The following is a 16,834-nucleotide window of genomic DNA, read 5'->3' as shown; positions in this document are numbered from 1 at the left end:
ACATGTTCATGGCAGTGATGTTCTTGGACAGGTGGTCGCCTTATCCGAGTGGTCTCCTTGACAGGTTTTTGTCTTTTGTGTGGTCGCTAGCTCCGTCACGAGTCACTGCAGTCAGCTCAGATGAGCCAGACGTAAAGATATTGTTGTTGGCGTTGGGCCCATGTCCATGTCCATGGCATGGGCATGGCATGATGTCCTTGGGGCTTGGGCCGATCAGTGTATCTACGATCGATACGAGTCGTACGAATCAAAAAGTAAGTAGAACAGCTGATCACCTCTTGACGAGCCAGCCTAGCCTAGCCTGGCAGTACACTAGTCTGTATACTCTGGCACTACGTAACGTTGTCGTTGGGGATCGTGACGTGACTGAGCCGTGGCCCGGCGCCCGTGCATGATCAGCTGTCAAGCGTTTTTCGCAGAAGAACTACCGCGCATATCGCATATGTCGATCGCGTGGGCTTATTTTTTCAGCGGGAAACAAAAAAAGAAGAAAGCATGGCCTATGGGCCGGATAACATACAACGGTATTTTTACGACTCCCTGATATCGATACTACAGTAGTGATAGTGATATTAATGGCCGTGCATATGACATTATGTGCATGTACACGTAGATCTACGTGGACGATGAGCATGAGCAGATCAGGAGTCGACTACGCGTAGACCTACGCGTATACCACGGTATACGTAGTCGGAGCTGCATGACTTGTATTACAATCATGTAGATCTAGCGAAAGTCGGGGCACAGTGAGAGATTTTGCGAAATTCAGAAGCTTTTCTAATATTGATAATTGTACATACTACTACCAAGAGCATAGTAGTAGTAGTAGTAGTAGTAGTAGTAGAATTTATTATTTTGATAGGGAAGGCCCTACAGACTTTGCCGTCTTGTTACAGGGAACCTAAGTGCTCTTTACAGAGCGAAACAAAAACGGATAACCCCCCATGTGCATAATAATAATAATATCCTAATATCTTTATTAGGATGACCCAGAGGCTTGTTGCATGCGATAGATGACGGCCCATAAAGCATAACAAATAATATTACACGTTGGCGAAACTTTTTGAACACAGTAGTGAAAATGGTCTTGGAATTTAAGATTAGTGCTGATCTCTACGCCTAGATGGATTACGGTACTTTTAACATTGAGTGTGGTACGTCGTTGTCCATTTGGACGGGGGTTATATTATACTCTTGCTACTACATGTACTAGATAGAGTGTAGTGTCATGCCATAGCGATAAAAAAAAAGCGGTTGGGAAGCATGTACGTACATGTAGTCTAGTCAACGCCGTTGGCCGTCACAAGATCGAGCGGTTGTTGACAGGGCCACGTACAAAAAAAAGCACGAGTACGATACGAAGACTCGTCGAAGTACAGCACGTAGATCTACGTGTACTTCAGTTCATGCACTTGAGTTTGTCCGGTATAAACGACTCCCTACTGTAGCCTACAAAGTACAATGTGTAGGCCCTGTATTTTACTTTTTAGTGTTTTGCTGCATGCTGCAAACTGACATTCGATCGAGCTAGTCTTATCATGCAAGACTGCCAGAGTGCCAGTCCGGCCGTGTCAGCTGATCGCGAAGCTGCGAAGTCACACATAGACTACGTCATTTGCACTCGGTGTGTACATAATTTGTAGCAACCACCAGGGTCCAGGGATCTAGGGAGTCGTAAAATACGTAATCTGTAAACTTCAAGCGTTCGCTCGAGTACGAATAGTAGTGTGATCGTCAATACAACTCTGCATACGCATGATACGGCGCGATACGCAGTTTCTTGATGATGACGATGTAGACGCTTCGTTCTTGCACAGCGGGTCCTGTCAGTAGCTTCACGGCAGAGAAAAATAGTGGCGCTGAAATCTGTTCTACTTTTTAGGAGTTTCTTTGGACAATCGTGTACTTGATATTTACTGGTTCTGCCATGGGTGGTTAGTTCTAGAGTCCACCCACTGTCCCAGCTCCTTCCACTGCTGTCATCAGCCCTGGCTTTTGCCGTTCAGTATATTTTGTAGTTTGCAGCAACTAACTTACTTGCCCTTTCCTCATGTAGCTATTGTGAAGAGTAGATTTCTTCTTGCCTATTCTGCTGTCTCTCTCTCTTCGTGACCGACGCACTCGAGCTGTCTTCACTGGCTGGATGGGTTTTGCAACTCGATAGCCTGCCACTATCCCTTTCGATCTATTTCTGTTTCTATCTTCACCTCTGTTCTCCGGCACCTGAAGGTTAGCTTTTTGAGTTTTGAAGGTGTATTGGTGAATATCGAATGCCACAATACGGTTTGCTTTCTGTTGTTTGATTTTCCATGAGCACGGACGATTAGTTCTCGCGCGCTGCTTATGCTTGTCCTTCACTTGTTGCTATTCTATGTTTTCTTTCCTTCTTCAGATACCTAGTACCTGTTGAACAATGGCTCAAAATTCAACCCAGGTACGTGATTTTTCGCTGGTGTTGTACGTGCTTGGTGCAACTGACTTGAACTACATTCGAAGGTACCATGTATATGGACAGTTGGGACATGTCGTGATTTCTCCATCGTGGATGAAGACTTCACGTTTTTCCCGTAGTAGCTACGATTTGCTCGGCAATATTCGAACTGTTCAGTATTGCCTTTGTAAAGTATAGTGGTTTTGTGTTCGAGTGCCACTGAAAGCTGTTGTACCAATGCGTTCGCTCACGTTGGAGACTACCTGAGAGAACCTGTGTTCTAATCGTCAAATACCACGTGTATAAAATTGTACCATTGTCTTTTCTTCGTACATCAAGGTCCGTTTCCGCCTCTTTTTCGTCTTTAGGGTAGGGGGATTACGGCTTCTTTGTTTGAAATAATGCTGTTATATGCACTACATAATGTAGTGAGTGACGTAGTGTGTATGTACAGTCATGTAATGGTAAAAGTCAGACATTATGGTACCGGCTGTGCTCGTGTTTTGTACATGATTGCAATGTGCCACTTCGGTGTTTTGTCGAACACATTGCGATTATGTAGTATCGAACGTGAGTGATGTGTTTGAATATTGCAGTGGAGAAACTTTTTCCTTTTTTGTTTTTTAGCATTACAACTGGTCAGTGTACAAACTTACTTCTGTTCCTTTTTGCTACACACCCACAACTGGCCAAGTGCGAAGTCTCCTCCCACACCAACACCCCCACCATGCTACTCTAGTTGTTATTTGCTACTGTCTGTAGTATCAAGTGCTCATAGCCAAGACTGCAAGAGTGTGCAACTCCTATCTTGAGCTGCCATGGCAGAGTTTCTTTTCTGGTGCTTTCAGCAGAAGTGCAGTCAGTGGTGGCAACCAATATGTGACCCCAGCTCCAGGAGCAGTGTGCTCACAAGTGTGCTCACACTGCACCTACTTAGCTACACAGTGGACACCATACCAACCAAGTATGGGCAGTGCTTACAACTACACATACACCTGTGCATGAACATGGGAATGCTAACAGTACACACGTATGCAGAGTAGTACACACGTCTGTCCCTCCAGAAACTTGCGGAGAAATTTCGGAAATATCGCGGAAAAAGTTGCAAGGCAAAATGCCACAAATTGCGGGGAATATTGTGGATTTTGTAAAAAAATGCATTATTAATGGACCTTATGCCATTTGTACAGATCCACGAAATCCCGTAGACCCGGTAGGGTGTTGAATGTGCAGGACCCTATTGTGTTTTCTGCTATTTCCACTAAGAAATGGGGCCTGAAGGCATTTCATTCGAAAACCTTTTTCTGACAAAGATCTAGCTAGTCATTAGTTCTAACCAAAGTGAAGAAGCTGGAAAAGCGATTGCTGGTCATTGAATTATGACGCTAAAAAGGTCAAATGCGCATGCATAGCACACAATGAACACCCTACCGGGTCTACGGGATTCTACGGGATTTCGTGGATCTGTACAAATGGCATAAGGTCGATTTATTATTGTGGTAAAATTGCGGAAACTGGGACCGAATTTGGATATTTGTACGGTAGTGCGTACGATGTACATGTACGAGTCGTACAGCAAATCATGCATGACAAAACGGAACGTGTGCTGCACTGTACTCGATTGCGACTGTGTTCAATTGCCTGACAGGAGCTTGCAAGGCAGCTTTCCTCCATCCTTGGACAACACTCGACGCTAGCCTTATTTTTTTGACTTGTCAGCCGCTGATTTGCCCAGAAACTTCTCCATTCTGGTGTCGATCTCACAAGTTAACTACTGACGGGCTTGAAGAACTAAACAACATCGGAGAAAGACTCGAATATCGTGGGTGCTTTTCAAGTATCAAGGACAGTTTTCTACAATAGCGCGGATGACTATTCAAATATCGCGGACTTTTGTTCAAATCGCGGGAAAAACGCGCCCGCGGAATCGCAAGTTCCTGGAGGAACAGACACGTCAAACACTGACGATCTGAATTGACATTGAGGCCTGCTCACCCTGCTACAAGAGGCTCGTGTCCATGCGACAGCGTGACCCAAAACGTGATGGTCATGCTCACACTACATCTGAAAACGCTGAAGAGAGATGTTTTCAAATTCCTTGACGTTCGGGACGTTGGGAGAAGCGAGAAAAACAGGTGTGGCAATTTAGCACAGCAGGTGAAGACACCGTACCTGGATGTTCAGGGTGACGGTGCATTGCAGGAAGAGTATGAAGTCTGATGACCCGGAGTGTGAAATTATACGGGTGGCAAGTGCAGGGGGGGGGGGGGGGATTGCGTGTAAGCCCTGAGAACATGAAGGCAATGGCAAAATATTGTTACGCGCACACGTATAAACATATGCCGGTGTATATACTCTGTGTGTGAATATACGCTGTATTCTGCTTTCATGTTTTCATCAATACCTTACGCAGCCATTCCCTTTGCACTTGCCTCCAGTATAATTTCACACTCCGGGTCATCAGACTTCATACTCTTCCTACATGCACCGTCACCCTGAACATCCAGGCACGGTACCTGCACCTGCTGTGCTAAATTGCCACACCTGTTTTTCTCTCTCCTCTCAACCGTTTACCAGTAACACTAGGCACAAACCATCAGTATCGTTGTTGTTTGATTGGCTGAATAGCCATGGAGCTCTGAGTAGTAACGAAAATATAGCAGTGTTCCATTGCTAACACTTGTGTAAGAACATTCCTCCAACTTTTCGCCGTCTCGGACTTTCCCGGGAGGATTACAGAACACAATAATGCCAGAAAAATGTGAACAAATATGGTCAGTTCAGTTGGTAACACCGGTCTCTGTTTTCTTGGAGCCCAATCCGAGCCGCTGCGAAAAGTAAGAGAAGTGTGTAAGGGAACCTCATGCAGATGCATTCTTATCCGCCTCCTTTCATTCACATGTGATCATCTTCTCTTTCCTTGTTTTGTTGTTGTTCTGTTCAGGCCAGCAAAGCTGCACTAGATGCCACAGCTACAAATGGACAGTCATCAGCCTCGGTTGTTGTTCAGAATGGCGCACTGCCTCCAGTCACAGCTGCATCAGTTGCTGTTGCCACATCAACAGCACCAGTAACATCTGCTGAAAGTGTAAGCGTTGCAGCAGCAGCAGCAGCGGGAGGGGCAACAGCAGACAGCACTGCATCAGCAGGTGCTGTTGCTGCCGGACCCAGTAATGGTGACGCCCCTGTCACTCCATCGCGTGTACTGCACGTTCGTCACTTACCCCAAGAGAGCACAGAGTTGCAAGTCGCCGCATTAGGCGCACCGTTTGGCCGCGTTCTGCACGTAATGCTGCTCCGACAACGGAATCAGGCGTTCCTTGAGATGGTTGATGAACCCAGCGCCACCGCCGCCGTCAATTACTACAATTACGTCTCGGCCAATATCAAGTAAGCGACACCTTCTACGGCTTTGTTTGAACACTTATCCCACCGACAAAGTGGGCAAATGTTCCGTCCCAGGGACACACCGCTTTCCCTTATGAGGATAACTCTAGTTTCCCTTGGGTGATATTGACATCTTGGGCTCTTTGCAAAGCTTGAGCCTCAAGTTCTCTATCAACATAGACCTCATTTGTAAGAGGAACAAAAATCCATCTACAGCTCCAATTTTTGAAGAGAAGTGCGGCATATCAAAGTTTATGCTATTTGTAATCTCAAATTTGTACTTTTATGCTGTCGTGTTTTGAAGGTGCAATTAGGAAAGCCTCCAGACAAGGTTTTTAGGAGGCAACTTGTTTCGTAAACGGTGTGAAAACAAACCTCATTTGGAGGCTCATAACTTCTTCGGAACATGCTAGACGCTCTGGTTTTTGCAAATGAATGGTGGTTCTTTCCTGCTTCTTTTGAGACCAAAATGGTTCAGGTTCGATATAAACAAATGAGAGACTTCCAGCTTGTCACATTCATCGCCGGATACTGTAAAACGGATTTTGGCAGGTGAAAACTTTAGCGATTTATAACCCAGCATGAATTTGCGTGGTACATTTTTAGTGCTAGCGGTTCACGTCAAAAGAGAGGAGACTGAAGATACATGTACATGCAACTTCCGATTAGCATGACTACACTTTAGCGTAATCACTCCCTTCGCTAAAATCGCCAAGATTCACCATCGCTAAATTTAGCCATTTTACGGTAGTCGTCGATTTTTGAGACCTGACTTGGTCTGGCCGTTGCTGTGAATTTAGTATGTTCTGTTCTTTTTCTGATTGTCTTCCTTATTGTCTTGCCTTGTTTTTTTGTCTCAGTGGTGTAACTGTATACATCCAGTTCTCCATTCACAAAGAGCTGCGCATTACCCAGAACTCTGGCACCACGGTAAGTAGAGTGTGTTGTGTTACACAGGACTTCATTGTAGGACAAGACGCACGGATTTAAGCATGCAGATGAGAGAGAGAGAGAGAATGCGGTGACGATCACTATACACTACATCTGCCTTTCTGGGGAAGAGGGTAGGAGGGGGTAAATGGGAAAAGACAAGAAAAGGTATGTACATGTATGCATGAGTTGTGATCAGCTAAAACTGACCTATAGCTTTTGCCGAAAACGTGGAGAAAATTTAGAATTACGGGAATTTTATTTCGCCACAAAGCCTGATAGTGCACAAAGGAGTATCCCAGCTCCAGCTTCAGTCAGAAACAAAACTTCTTTTGCTACTCTAACCTAACGAAAACCAAAGTTCCTTCCGAACAAAACAAATTGTACATGTAGAATAAACCGGGCCAGTCCAGGTGTATTCACACTGATCCTCCTCTTGTTTCGTCCACCTTCTTGTGTTGCACAGTCTCCGCCTGCTAATGGCCCTGCCGACAACAAAGCCGACCCCACCGTTCTGCACATAATCGTCGACAACATGGTGTACTCCGTCAATCTGGACACGCTACACACTGTAAGTGTACACAAGTAATGCAAGAGAGACAGCTGTTATCTTGTGCGCTGAACTGTGGGTCATTGGTGAGTGCGTTACTGACACCAACGTGCCCTTGGTAACGCATTTTCTGTTGTTTTGCAGTAACAAATGCAGCTACGTGTGCACGAGTAAGACATTTGTTGTTGCTTGGGTGTCAACAAAATTGGGATTTGTTTCTTCTTTGTATTGATTGTCCTAGATATTCATGAAGTTTGGAAATGTGCTGCGTATTATCACGTTCAACAAAAACGGTAAGATTTGCATTGCAGCTTATGTCCCACCGCTTTAAGAGCTGCATATGCGCCTTGATCCTTGAGGGTGGTGGCGTTCCTACGGACGCGACAACTCGGCATCTAGCTGAGTCTCACACGAACCGTGAATTTTATTTGTGTTGTCTGCACACATCCTTACTCGATTAGAAGCTTCTCTCCAATCTTAGGGGCCGTCCAAGGTTACCAATAATATTTTCAAAACGAAATGTTTTCGTTTGTGGGTGGGTGGGTTTGATGGAGTTTCGTTTTGAAAATAATCATTGAATGCTGATGGAGAATGCCCAGTTACTTCTGGATGTCGAAAATTGACATCAATATTTTATTGGAATTCGTTTTACCTGCAGAAAAGGTGGGGTGGGTGGGGGCTGAAAAATACTAAAACTTTTCGTTTTGTAAAAACAATCGGTAACCCCGGACGGCCCCTTATGCTCTCTTCAATGAAAGTCCGTCCATGAACATGTGACGGGACTCGGCCGCCTCAGAAATGCAACCATACTCGTACCACATGCGCTTGTTGGACCATATCTAGAGAGAGAGAGATCATAAATGCGATTGTTGGACCATATCGAGAGAGAGAGAGAGAGAGAGAGAGAGTGAGATCATAAAACGGGATTTTTTCAACGACTTGCCGTTGGCAAGTAATTACTTTTTTGTTTTTGTCCCGCTTGCACATGTGATACATTTGCACTGCACATGATCCAAGCATGTCTAGTGCGTCCCGGAAGACGCTCGCTTTCTGTGCCCTGGCCTTTTGAGCCCTGGCCTTTTTGAGTACGTACGCAAAACCCAGGTCACAAGTAGTGCGTGGGGCGTACCATTCCGTAATGCTTTGCAGAAACATGTGTACTAAAGCCGCTCTCTGCTAGTTTCTAATAATGGCATTTGTTGTTGTTGTTCGATGCAGGCCAGTTCCAGGCTCTGATCGAGTTTGCTGATACAGCTTCAGCTACTCAGGCCAAATATGTAAGCTACTTGCTAGTTATAATATAGCATGCAGACTAAGAATACTCTACTGTCTGCATACTACTGTATGTCCACAAAATGTCGGTCCATTCAAATTTCAGCCTCCCACGGCTAAAACCCATTTCGGCCCGTTCAAAATTTCGGCCTGTACTGCTGCCGTCTGTATACACTGTCACACTGAACCTTGCAAAACAAATCTTCGGCCAAACATGACCAGGCCGAAAATAAATATGCGCCGGATTTTTGTTGATTTACAGTACCCTGTGCCCTGATTTAATTACAGCTATTTTGATTTGGCTCCCAAGCCCCTGCAGATACCTTTCATTGTTTTCTCTATGGCATGCAGTGGTGCTGTCCACTCACATGTTACTGTATGCTTATCCAGATTTTCCGTAAAATGGAAAACAATTTCGGGACGATAGTTGTACATTTCCCCTCATACCCCTCCCTCTCCCCTATGCATTGGCTCTTGAAATTCCATCATGTTCCGTTTATATGAATGAGGCTGAACATATGTCTGTCCGTCTGTGTTTCAGTCCCTGGATGGTCAGAACATCTATGACAGATGTTGCGTGATGCGCATTGAGATCTCCAAGCTGCGCTCTTTGATGGTGAAGGCCAATAACGAGAGGCAGCGGTGAGTGTTAGGCACCACCCCATACTGGATTGCGTCGGATTGACACATTCCAATGGGTGACTTCAACATATCCTAACTCACTCTAATCTCAATCAACTTAAATGATCGTAATATGCAGGTCGACGTGAACTCTTCGCATTCTGTGACAACAACCCGCACAGTCCTGTGGTCAACCTGAGATAAATTGCTGGAAAGCCGGGCCGCCGTCTTGGCCACTTCACCAGTGTGCAGCGCAACTTGACTGATGAGAAATTTGAGACTAGCATGTATGCCACTTTGCACTGTAGTGCGCCTCCTATCCTTCACCATGTTGCAGCACACACTCTACATGCCCGTACATAACCCGGTACAATGCTCTCGCAGCACGCAATGTGCTACAGCATAATGTTAGCGCTTGCCCTCTACCGTGTCCGCAGCGCGCTGCTCCATGGCATGGCACTACACTTGCCTAGGGAAGTTGTCTCCGGTGGGATTTAACACTTGCTCATGTGATGTCGCTGTTACTGTTCTCAGTGCACGTTGAGATTGCACAGCTCTGTATCCTAGTTTTCATTGCTATGCGTGATGTAATGCTGCAGGGACTACACGCGGATGGATGGCGAGAATCAACAACAACAGCAGGCCCAGGCTGGCCCACCGGCCCATGCCATGGGTCCTCCTTACGGCCCAGGTGTCCCAGGTTTGTTGGGACAGGGTCCTATGATGGGGCCAGGGCCAGAAGTACCACGGCACATGGGTTAGTTCTGCAGCCCTGCCCTGCACTGCCCCGTGCACGCTTTACACATCGAGATGGCTATGTTCTGCTGGCGGCGGTGCTGGGTGTGGGTGTGTGTGTATGCCGGCTAACCTTGTCTGCCTGTGGTACCTCTGCTGGTACCTCTCTTTCCTCTTCTTTCCACCAGAAGAATGGTGTTTTCATACCGCTAAATGGCTACCGCTGGCTTTGAACAAACACTGGTACCGTTGCAGATAAACATGGGAAACTTGGGAGACTGGAGGAATTCTGTTAGTGTCACGCTGGTTCATGTATACCTAACATAGTGGGAAAGTATAATGTGCTTGTACTGTTCTGACGTCACAGTAAGTACTGGCTACACCTTGCACTACTAATCTATATATGCAAGGTCTTCCACCTGTACATTGCCATCCTTTTGCTGTAACGACTTTCTCTCAGTGTTCCTGCACAATCTTTCCGGAGTATTATTGTTTTAAAGTTGGCCTGTATCTAGGGATGATTGCACTGGGATTATTTGAGATTCTCTTTCTCCTTCTGTGCTGTTACTTGCAGTTCCATTCATGAGCAAGCAGATGATGCCACCACCCATGCCACCCATGATGAATATGCCGCAGGTTTATCCAGGCGTGCCACCTGTCATGGTTGGATCACCTGTCTTGCTTGTCAGCAACTTGAACGAGCAGCAGATCACGCCGACAAACCTCTTCATGCTATTTGGTACGTTCACCACTGTGCTGGGCCGCATTGTCTAGTGACGATGTGCCATATGTTGCCGATTGTCTTGACAATCAAACACTGATCCTTTCATTTGGCTTCTCGTATGTACTGTATGTCCACACGTATAAGTGTATGAGTTTATCCCCGCGTATAAACGCACCCTTCACGAATAAGTGCATGGACTAATAAGCGAACTTTCAACGACCAGATTGACTTGCAAATGAAAGGCATCTTGATGTGAAAATACAAGACCTGCAAAGCTACTTCCCATTGCAATGAAATTGAAAAACGGTCGGTGTAAAACTGCAATAATTGGTTCCGTAAAGGGCCTGCTTGCCCTTGGTAACTTGTAGCTGCTCTCTCTTTCTTTCTCTTTCTCTTACTGACTCTCTGTGATTTCTAATGCTACGCGGTGTTGCTCTTAGGAGTGTACGGTGATGTTCAGCGAGTCAAGATCCTCTTCAACAAGAAGGATGCTGCATTGATCCAGATGACATCGCCTTTCCAGGCACATACTGGTATGTTAAACTGTTTGTGCGTTGCTGGGTCTGCAGCTAAGGGAGGCAGCTACTTGGGGTTATTGATTACTGCTATCATTGCCGCAGCCGTGCAGTGTCTGCTTGTGGAGCTGAACCATTGGCTGTGGGGTCCATGGTTTCTGCAGCAGTCTGGCAATGGGGGGGGGGGGGGGGGGGGGGAGGAGATACTCCTACTTACCCACAGCCCAATGACAACTGACAATGTCAAGTCGTGTTTTCACTTTTTCGGCTTGATGTCGTATGAGTTTATATGTGACGCTCGTGTTATCAAATTGTCTTACTTGGCCATGTCTATAGCATAGCTGAAAATAGTAAACATTGTGTGTGTGGCTGTGCTGTGTGTTGTATGTTGAACTGTACAGCCCAGAACTACTTGAACAAGGTGTCTCTGTATGGCAAAGATATGCACATCACCATCTCGAAGCACACCCATGTCTCGCTACCACGTGAAGGCCAGGAGGTAAGTTCTAGCTGGCCAATAGGCCTGTTGCGCAAGGACGTAATTTGTACCATCAATACCCCCACGCAACCATCTGTGCATGGTCGTGTGTGGTGTTGAACAGTGCATTCCTAATCCCAGCTACTCGCATGTATTGCTCATTCACTCCATATTTGGCAATGTGCAATGGGAATTTAGTTCTGGAGCGGTCATGCTCTACTTTGCAGAAGTTTCTTTAGCTGTGTAGTGCTCTCTCTCTCTCCCTTTAGGCCAGTTTGTCTGCAACTTTGCAAACGGTGTTTTAGTGGATGAGAGTCTGTGCTGACTGGCCGTGTCTTTCTCCATTTTGCTTTCTCGTATCCTGCTGCTGCTGCTAGGGTGCTGAGCTCACAAAGGACTTTGCTGGGTCACCTCTTCACCGCTTCAAGGTATGTTGTTCCGTGGTGGCTCTTTGTATAGCTTATCTTTGGTTAGCACGCGCATCCTGTTCTCTCTGCGCCATCTAACAGATAACTTGAATCGTCTTTTGTAGATTTATTCATGGGTGGTTCCTACTTCCGTGCTCCAGCCCTTACATGCATGTAACGTATGTAAGTACATGTCCCAGCAACAGTGAGCCTCAAAATGGGATCAACACTGCATGTGGCTTCATGGCGAGTGTTCTGCTTTCATAGAAGACCGCTGTTGCGAGAAGCCTGTGTGAATTGCAGTGTAGGTGAGTACATGCCGGTTACTGAGCATCGGTTGTATTTGTGTTTTCGTGCAGCAGGGCACCTCGCACAACTACCAGAACATCTTCCAGCCGTCGGCCTGCTTGCACTTATCAAACATCCCGTAAGTCAGTGCATGCTCAAGTGCATCATGCTCTGTCTCGCCATAGAAAGCTGCTTTCCAGCTCTCCGTGCTCGTACTGCGTGTGTATGTGTATTGCTTGTGCTCCTTGGCAGTGTTGAGATGTAGCAGTGATGGACCTACATCAGGACTGAATGCACACAACATGTATGATTGTGTGTGGCTCTTGAAAAGCCTAGTTTACGCATGGCTTGTGTGAGTCAGTGCTGTATCTTTGCCTGCTCATTTGTTGCTGATGTGTGTGGGTGTCTTGTAATGTGTTTTTCACAGGAGTGACATCACTGAGGAGTTCCTACGAGAGAAGTTCTCTGCCTTTGAAGGGACCGTAGTCGCCCTCCGCTGGATTATGTACGTTGTCTGTAACCTTCGGGGAACGTTTGATACCTGCAGCTACGGTTGTGTTTTGTGCTTAGTCTGTGTGCAGTGCTGTTGTTCCGTCCTTTGTTGACTCGCGAACCATTGTGTTCTCTATGTACTGTGTACTGTAAATCATATTATTTTAACGACCCGCAAAGTTAACGATTTTCTGATTTTTAAAGGTTAACGGTTTGAAAAGTTAACGATTTTCTCAGACAGATTCAATAATACTAGGACTGCTCGTCAAGGACATTCATTCATGATTGTTGTCCATCACATGCACAGTATACCTCGATGTCAGGAGAATAAAGAAAATGAAATTTATCCAGTGTAAGAGCGCAAAAATTCAAATTTTTCGATCTCCCGCCGCTTCGGCAAAATTCATCTGAGAGACTTCGAAGTTGTTCGAGCCGACTGCTGAGCGTCTCTGCTATCATCTAGATCTTTCAATTGTTGAATTCCGTTGAGAATTGACCGAGTTACGATCCGTTGAACACGCGCTGCATGCCATAATGTGAAATAGTCGATTTCAAGCGTGCGAGGCCCAAATCATACGACTTTTGCTAACGAATTTTAAAATAACGACAAATCTTTGCTCGTTAACTCGTTAGATTTACTTGTTCGTTACATATTCATGATTTACAGTAGTTCTTTTCAGGAGCTGTGTGGTCTTTCTTGCCTATGCACTGTCTTTGTTTGTCTAATCATTATTATGAGTGTCTACCTGCACTTTTACGGAATGTTGGCTGCACTCCCAATTTACTGAAACGGGGGGGGGGGGGGTGTGATCTTTCGTTGCTGAGCTGCTTTCTTTCTTCTGGTGCTTTTCCCTTCTTTCTTTGTCTTTCTTTATATACACAGGCTAAAGGACGAGGAGAAATTGTAAGTGGGATTTATGTCCAACTTCTCTAGGATTGATTCTTTCAGTGTAGCACTTAGCGTGGTTGCTGGTCACCATGACCACAGATCTCCAGCTTTCTATGATGCACAGCTGTTGCCCAGGGAAGCTGACGTGGGTAGAGAAGTCTTGTGACGTGTTGATTCCGAAACTCGCCACCTGATGCACTTACTCTGCCTTCCATGATGTGTGTGTGTCTCTCTCTCTCTCTTTCTTTCTCTCGCTGTGTGTGTTTGTGTCCTATGTAATCACAGCAAGGATAGGCGTATGTGTCTAATTCAGATGTCATCTGTCGAAGTAGCCGTGCAGGCCCTTGTGGTAAGATTACTATTAATCTATTACCTGTGAACAGTGCTGCCAACCTTCCGTATTTTCAGGAAAGGTTGAAGGGAATCGATCAGCTACAGCTATGTATGTAGAAGCGTGACAAGCGTTGATGTAACTGTTATGTTTCTTGCTCTCTTGCAGAATCTTCACAACCTTCATCTTGCGGAGAAGCGCTATCTCCGAGTCTCGTTTGCAAAGTCACCCGTGCTGTCCTAAGGCAGCGCCTGGCTCTGCTCTGCTTCTATATTGTCAACCGTTCTCAACAGTGTACATTCTCCTATCGCGGTTGCCTGTGTAGTTGTCTCTCATTCTGTACTCAGATCTCACCTAGAGATTGCCGTAGTTTTCGTAACCTCTTTTCTGCAAGAGATGATGTCGTCTTGCTAAATACAATCTATTTCAGCAGCGCTCGGTGTGCTAGCTTAGCTTTTCATTCTCGTAGTTTTCCCGTAGTAGAAATCCACCTGTTCCCTGTTAGTAGTGATTCCAAATAACATCCCCTTTCTATTGATCCTGGGCCGTGTCTTTTCCTTTTTTTCTGCTGTCCTGCAACAAGTAGTTTCTCACACCCTGATCACGTTGGCTGGCAACAGTGTGCGCTGTTTCTGTTCCTTTCTTTCAGGAAGCCTTTTCCTTCCCCCTTTACTCCGTTCATTGCCTGTTCATGCTCATTCTGCAAATACTACAACAAAAAAAGGAAAAGGTTTTTATCTGTGGGCCATGTTCTGCTGTGCCCACGCCTGCCTGTAAGATAGTCTTTTTTCAGATTTTGCAAAAGAGCCATCCAGCCTTAGAGATTCTGGTTGCTCTTGTGCCATATATGTCTGCATCCTCTCGTGTTGATGCCCGTGTCTCGTCCCGTGTTCAATATTCTATTATTTTCTCATTATATGTCCTCCCCTTTTCTCTGTATTGAATCGCGGGGGCCGCTGTTGCCTGCCAATGCTCAATTTGTGGTTGTCCATTCTGTGCCTAACATATAATCTATTCATCCGTGTGTCGTGACATTTCGCCTGGATCCCGCCGTCCTGCCGAAGAAGGTGTCCTCGTGTGTAAGGAGGAGAGCTGTGGACGTCTTGTGGCCGCTGGGCTGATGCTGACTTGTGTGTGTGTGTGTGTGTGTGGTCACCAACAGTGCTCCTCTTTCTAATTTAAGACCTGTGTTTTCGTTTTTGCACATATGTTGGTGAACCCAAATGATGAGAACTCAAAAATCGGCTTACTGTCCATTGAGGTTTTAGCTGTGCCCGTGTATATGTGTGTATGTGGGTTTGCCTTTGCTGCTTTGCCAACTCGCTGATTTGGTGTGATAGGGAGCGTGATGCCTTTCTGGCTGAACATCAACCGTACGAAGAACGTTGTTCCCAGGGTTTTAGCCAGAGAATAGTACAATAGTATTGTACTACTCCCTGGTTTTAGCTTGGGACGTTCTACTTCTTATTTTTACTTGAGTAAAAATTCAGTAATCTGGCTGTGCACGTTCTTAGGCTGCGTTTACACGACAACGCTGGGGTGAAAACGCAACAAAATCCTTTCGGATGCATGGTTCATTTACACGGTGCGAGGAGCAAAACGTTAAAGTTGTACACCAAAACGGAAGAAAACTGCCAGATTGGCTTTGCACTGGTCCGTTCAGCGCTGATGTGCTTGCGTGGTGCACGCAGGGCATTCTTACCAGCAATGGCCTCAGACTCGGCAGCGCTTGTTGCTGAAGCAAGAATCTCAGCTTGAGGCTTACATTATTAATATTATTATAATTATCTGTCAAGTGTCATTAATATACAAGTGCATGACATGTATGGTTTAGGTACAGAAGTTGTAGTCGGAAGCACTGTTTTCAATACTATACTAGGGTAGGGAGGTTCTGCTCTACGTTTTGGGAACGCGACGCAAAGAATCACGCGAACTTTCTTCGCGTTCCCGTAACGTAAAGAAATGCTGTTCTGCTCTACGTTTCACCTAGAGAAGTCACGTGGAATGTGTACTGGGAATTTCCCCTTCCATATTTGGCAGTTTTCTGCATGCAGTTGATCGATACCCAGCAAATCCGTACGCATTTTCTCTGCGTGTGCCACAACGTAGAGAACCCCATCTCCGCGTAGAAATCTGGAGCCAAACACGCGAAGCCGTAGACTCTAACCCAGACACCTGCTCTCTACGTGATTTCTCTACGTTTCACGTATAGCAGAACCACCTAACTTTTCAACACAGTGCGTCCGATTTTTTTACATTACGAAGCCTCTTGTATGGGCAAAATTAATAAACCGATACAATCACGTCATGAAAATACAAAAGATGACCAAAATGATAAAGTAATATTGTTTGCGTTCCGGCTCTCCGCCTTCTCCACAGAAACACATGCCCATAATATCAAAAAAACGGGCAACGCCAGCTTCTGCAACAACACGCGTCCGAAAATCAACAGTTTCAAACCGTTTGGTAGCGCGAATTCCAGATCCAAAAGTGCATTTTACACCGTGTGCATGGCGTTGTTGAATTTTAGGTCGCGTTTTATTGATGTTTTTATTGATGTTTTATTGTAGGTATTTAAAATTACCTGTACCTATAGTGTAAGTTTAAATACCGAAAATAAATCTTCACTGAAATTTTCCGGTTTTACAGTACATGTATGTATCCCAAAACCTGACAGAAAACTAAAACCGATTTTTCTTTTCTTTTTACAAAGCCAGGAACAGCCTCTTTTACAGGCAAAAGCAACTAAAACCCCTGTTCTTTTATAATGTTTTATTCTTAGCA

General features: G+C 45.5%; 1 protein-coding gene across 3 annotated transcripts; it reads left to right on the top strand.

The window, feature by feature from the left end:
- The first annotated feature begins 1,822 nt into the window (after positions 1–1,822).
- LOC135814399 (polypyrimidine tract-binding protein 2-like) lies at positions 1,823–15,304 on the top strand. 3 transcript variants are annotated; one of them, XM_065327514.1, is made up of 18 exons: positions 1,823–2,229; positions 2,393–2,434; positions 5,376–5,821; positions 6,679–6,748; positions 7,215–7,319; positions 7,540–7,591; positions 8,517–8,575; positions 9,112–9,212; positions 9,791–9,891; positions 10,501–10,665; positions 11,091–11,183; positions 11,567–11,664; positions 12,021–12,071; positions 12,410–12,477; positions 12,766–12,843; positions 13,714–13,734; positions 14,005–14,068; positions 14,219–15,304. In XM_065327514.1, exons 2-18 carry the CDS (start codon positions 2,414–2,416, stop codon positions 14,291–14,293), a joined length of 1,668 nt encoding a protein of 555 aa, XP_065183586.1. In that variant the 5' UTR covers positions 1,823–2,229; positions 2,393–2,413; the 3' UTR covers positions 14,294–15,304. The 3 variants fall into 3 exon arrangements, with proteins under 3 accessions (XP_065183586.1, XP_065183585.1, XP_065183584.1); XM_065327513.1 differs by having other exon boundaries at positions 1,827–2,229; positions 9,791–9,948; positions 12,413–12,477; XM_065327512.1 differs by having other exon boundaries at positions 1,827–2,229; positions 9,791–9,948.
- The last annotated feature ends 1,530 nt before the right edge of the window (positions 15,305–16,834 follow it).

Source organism: Sycon ciliatum, chromosome 4 (assembly GCF_964019385.1).
Source record: "Sycon ciliatum chromosome 4, ocSycCili1.1, whole genome shotgun sequence".
In the NCBI taxonomy this organism is placed as follows: Eukaryota; Metazoa; Porifera; class Calcarea; order Leucosolenida; family Sycettidae; genus Sycon; species Sycon ciliatum.
This window is presented reverse-complemented; position numbering and strand designations above follow the sequence as displayed.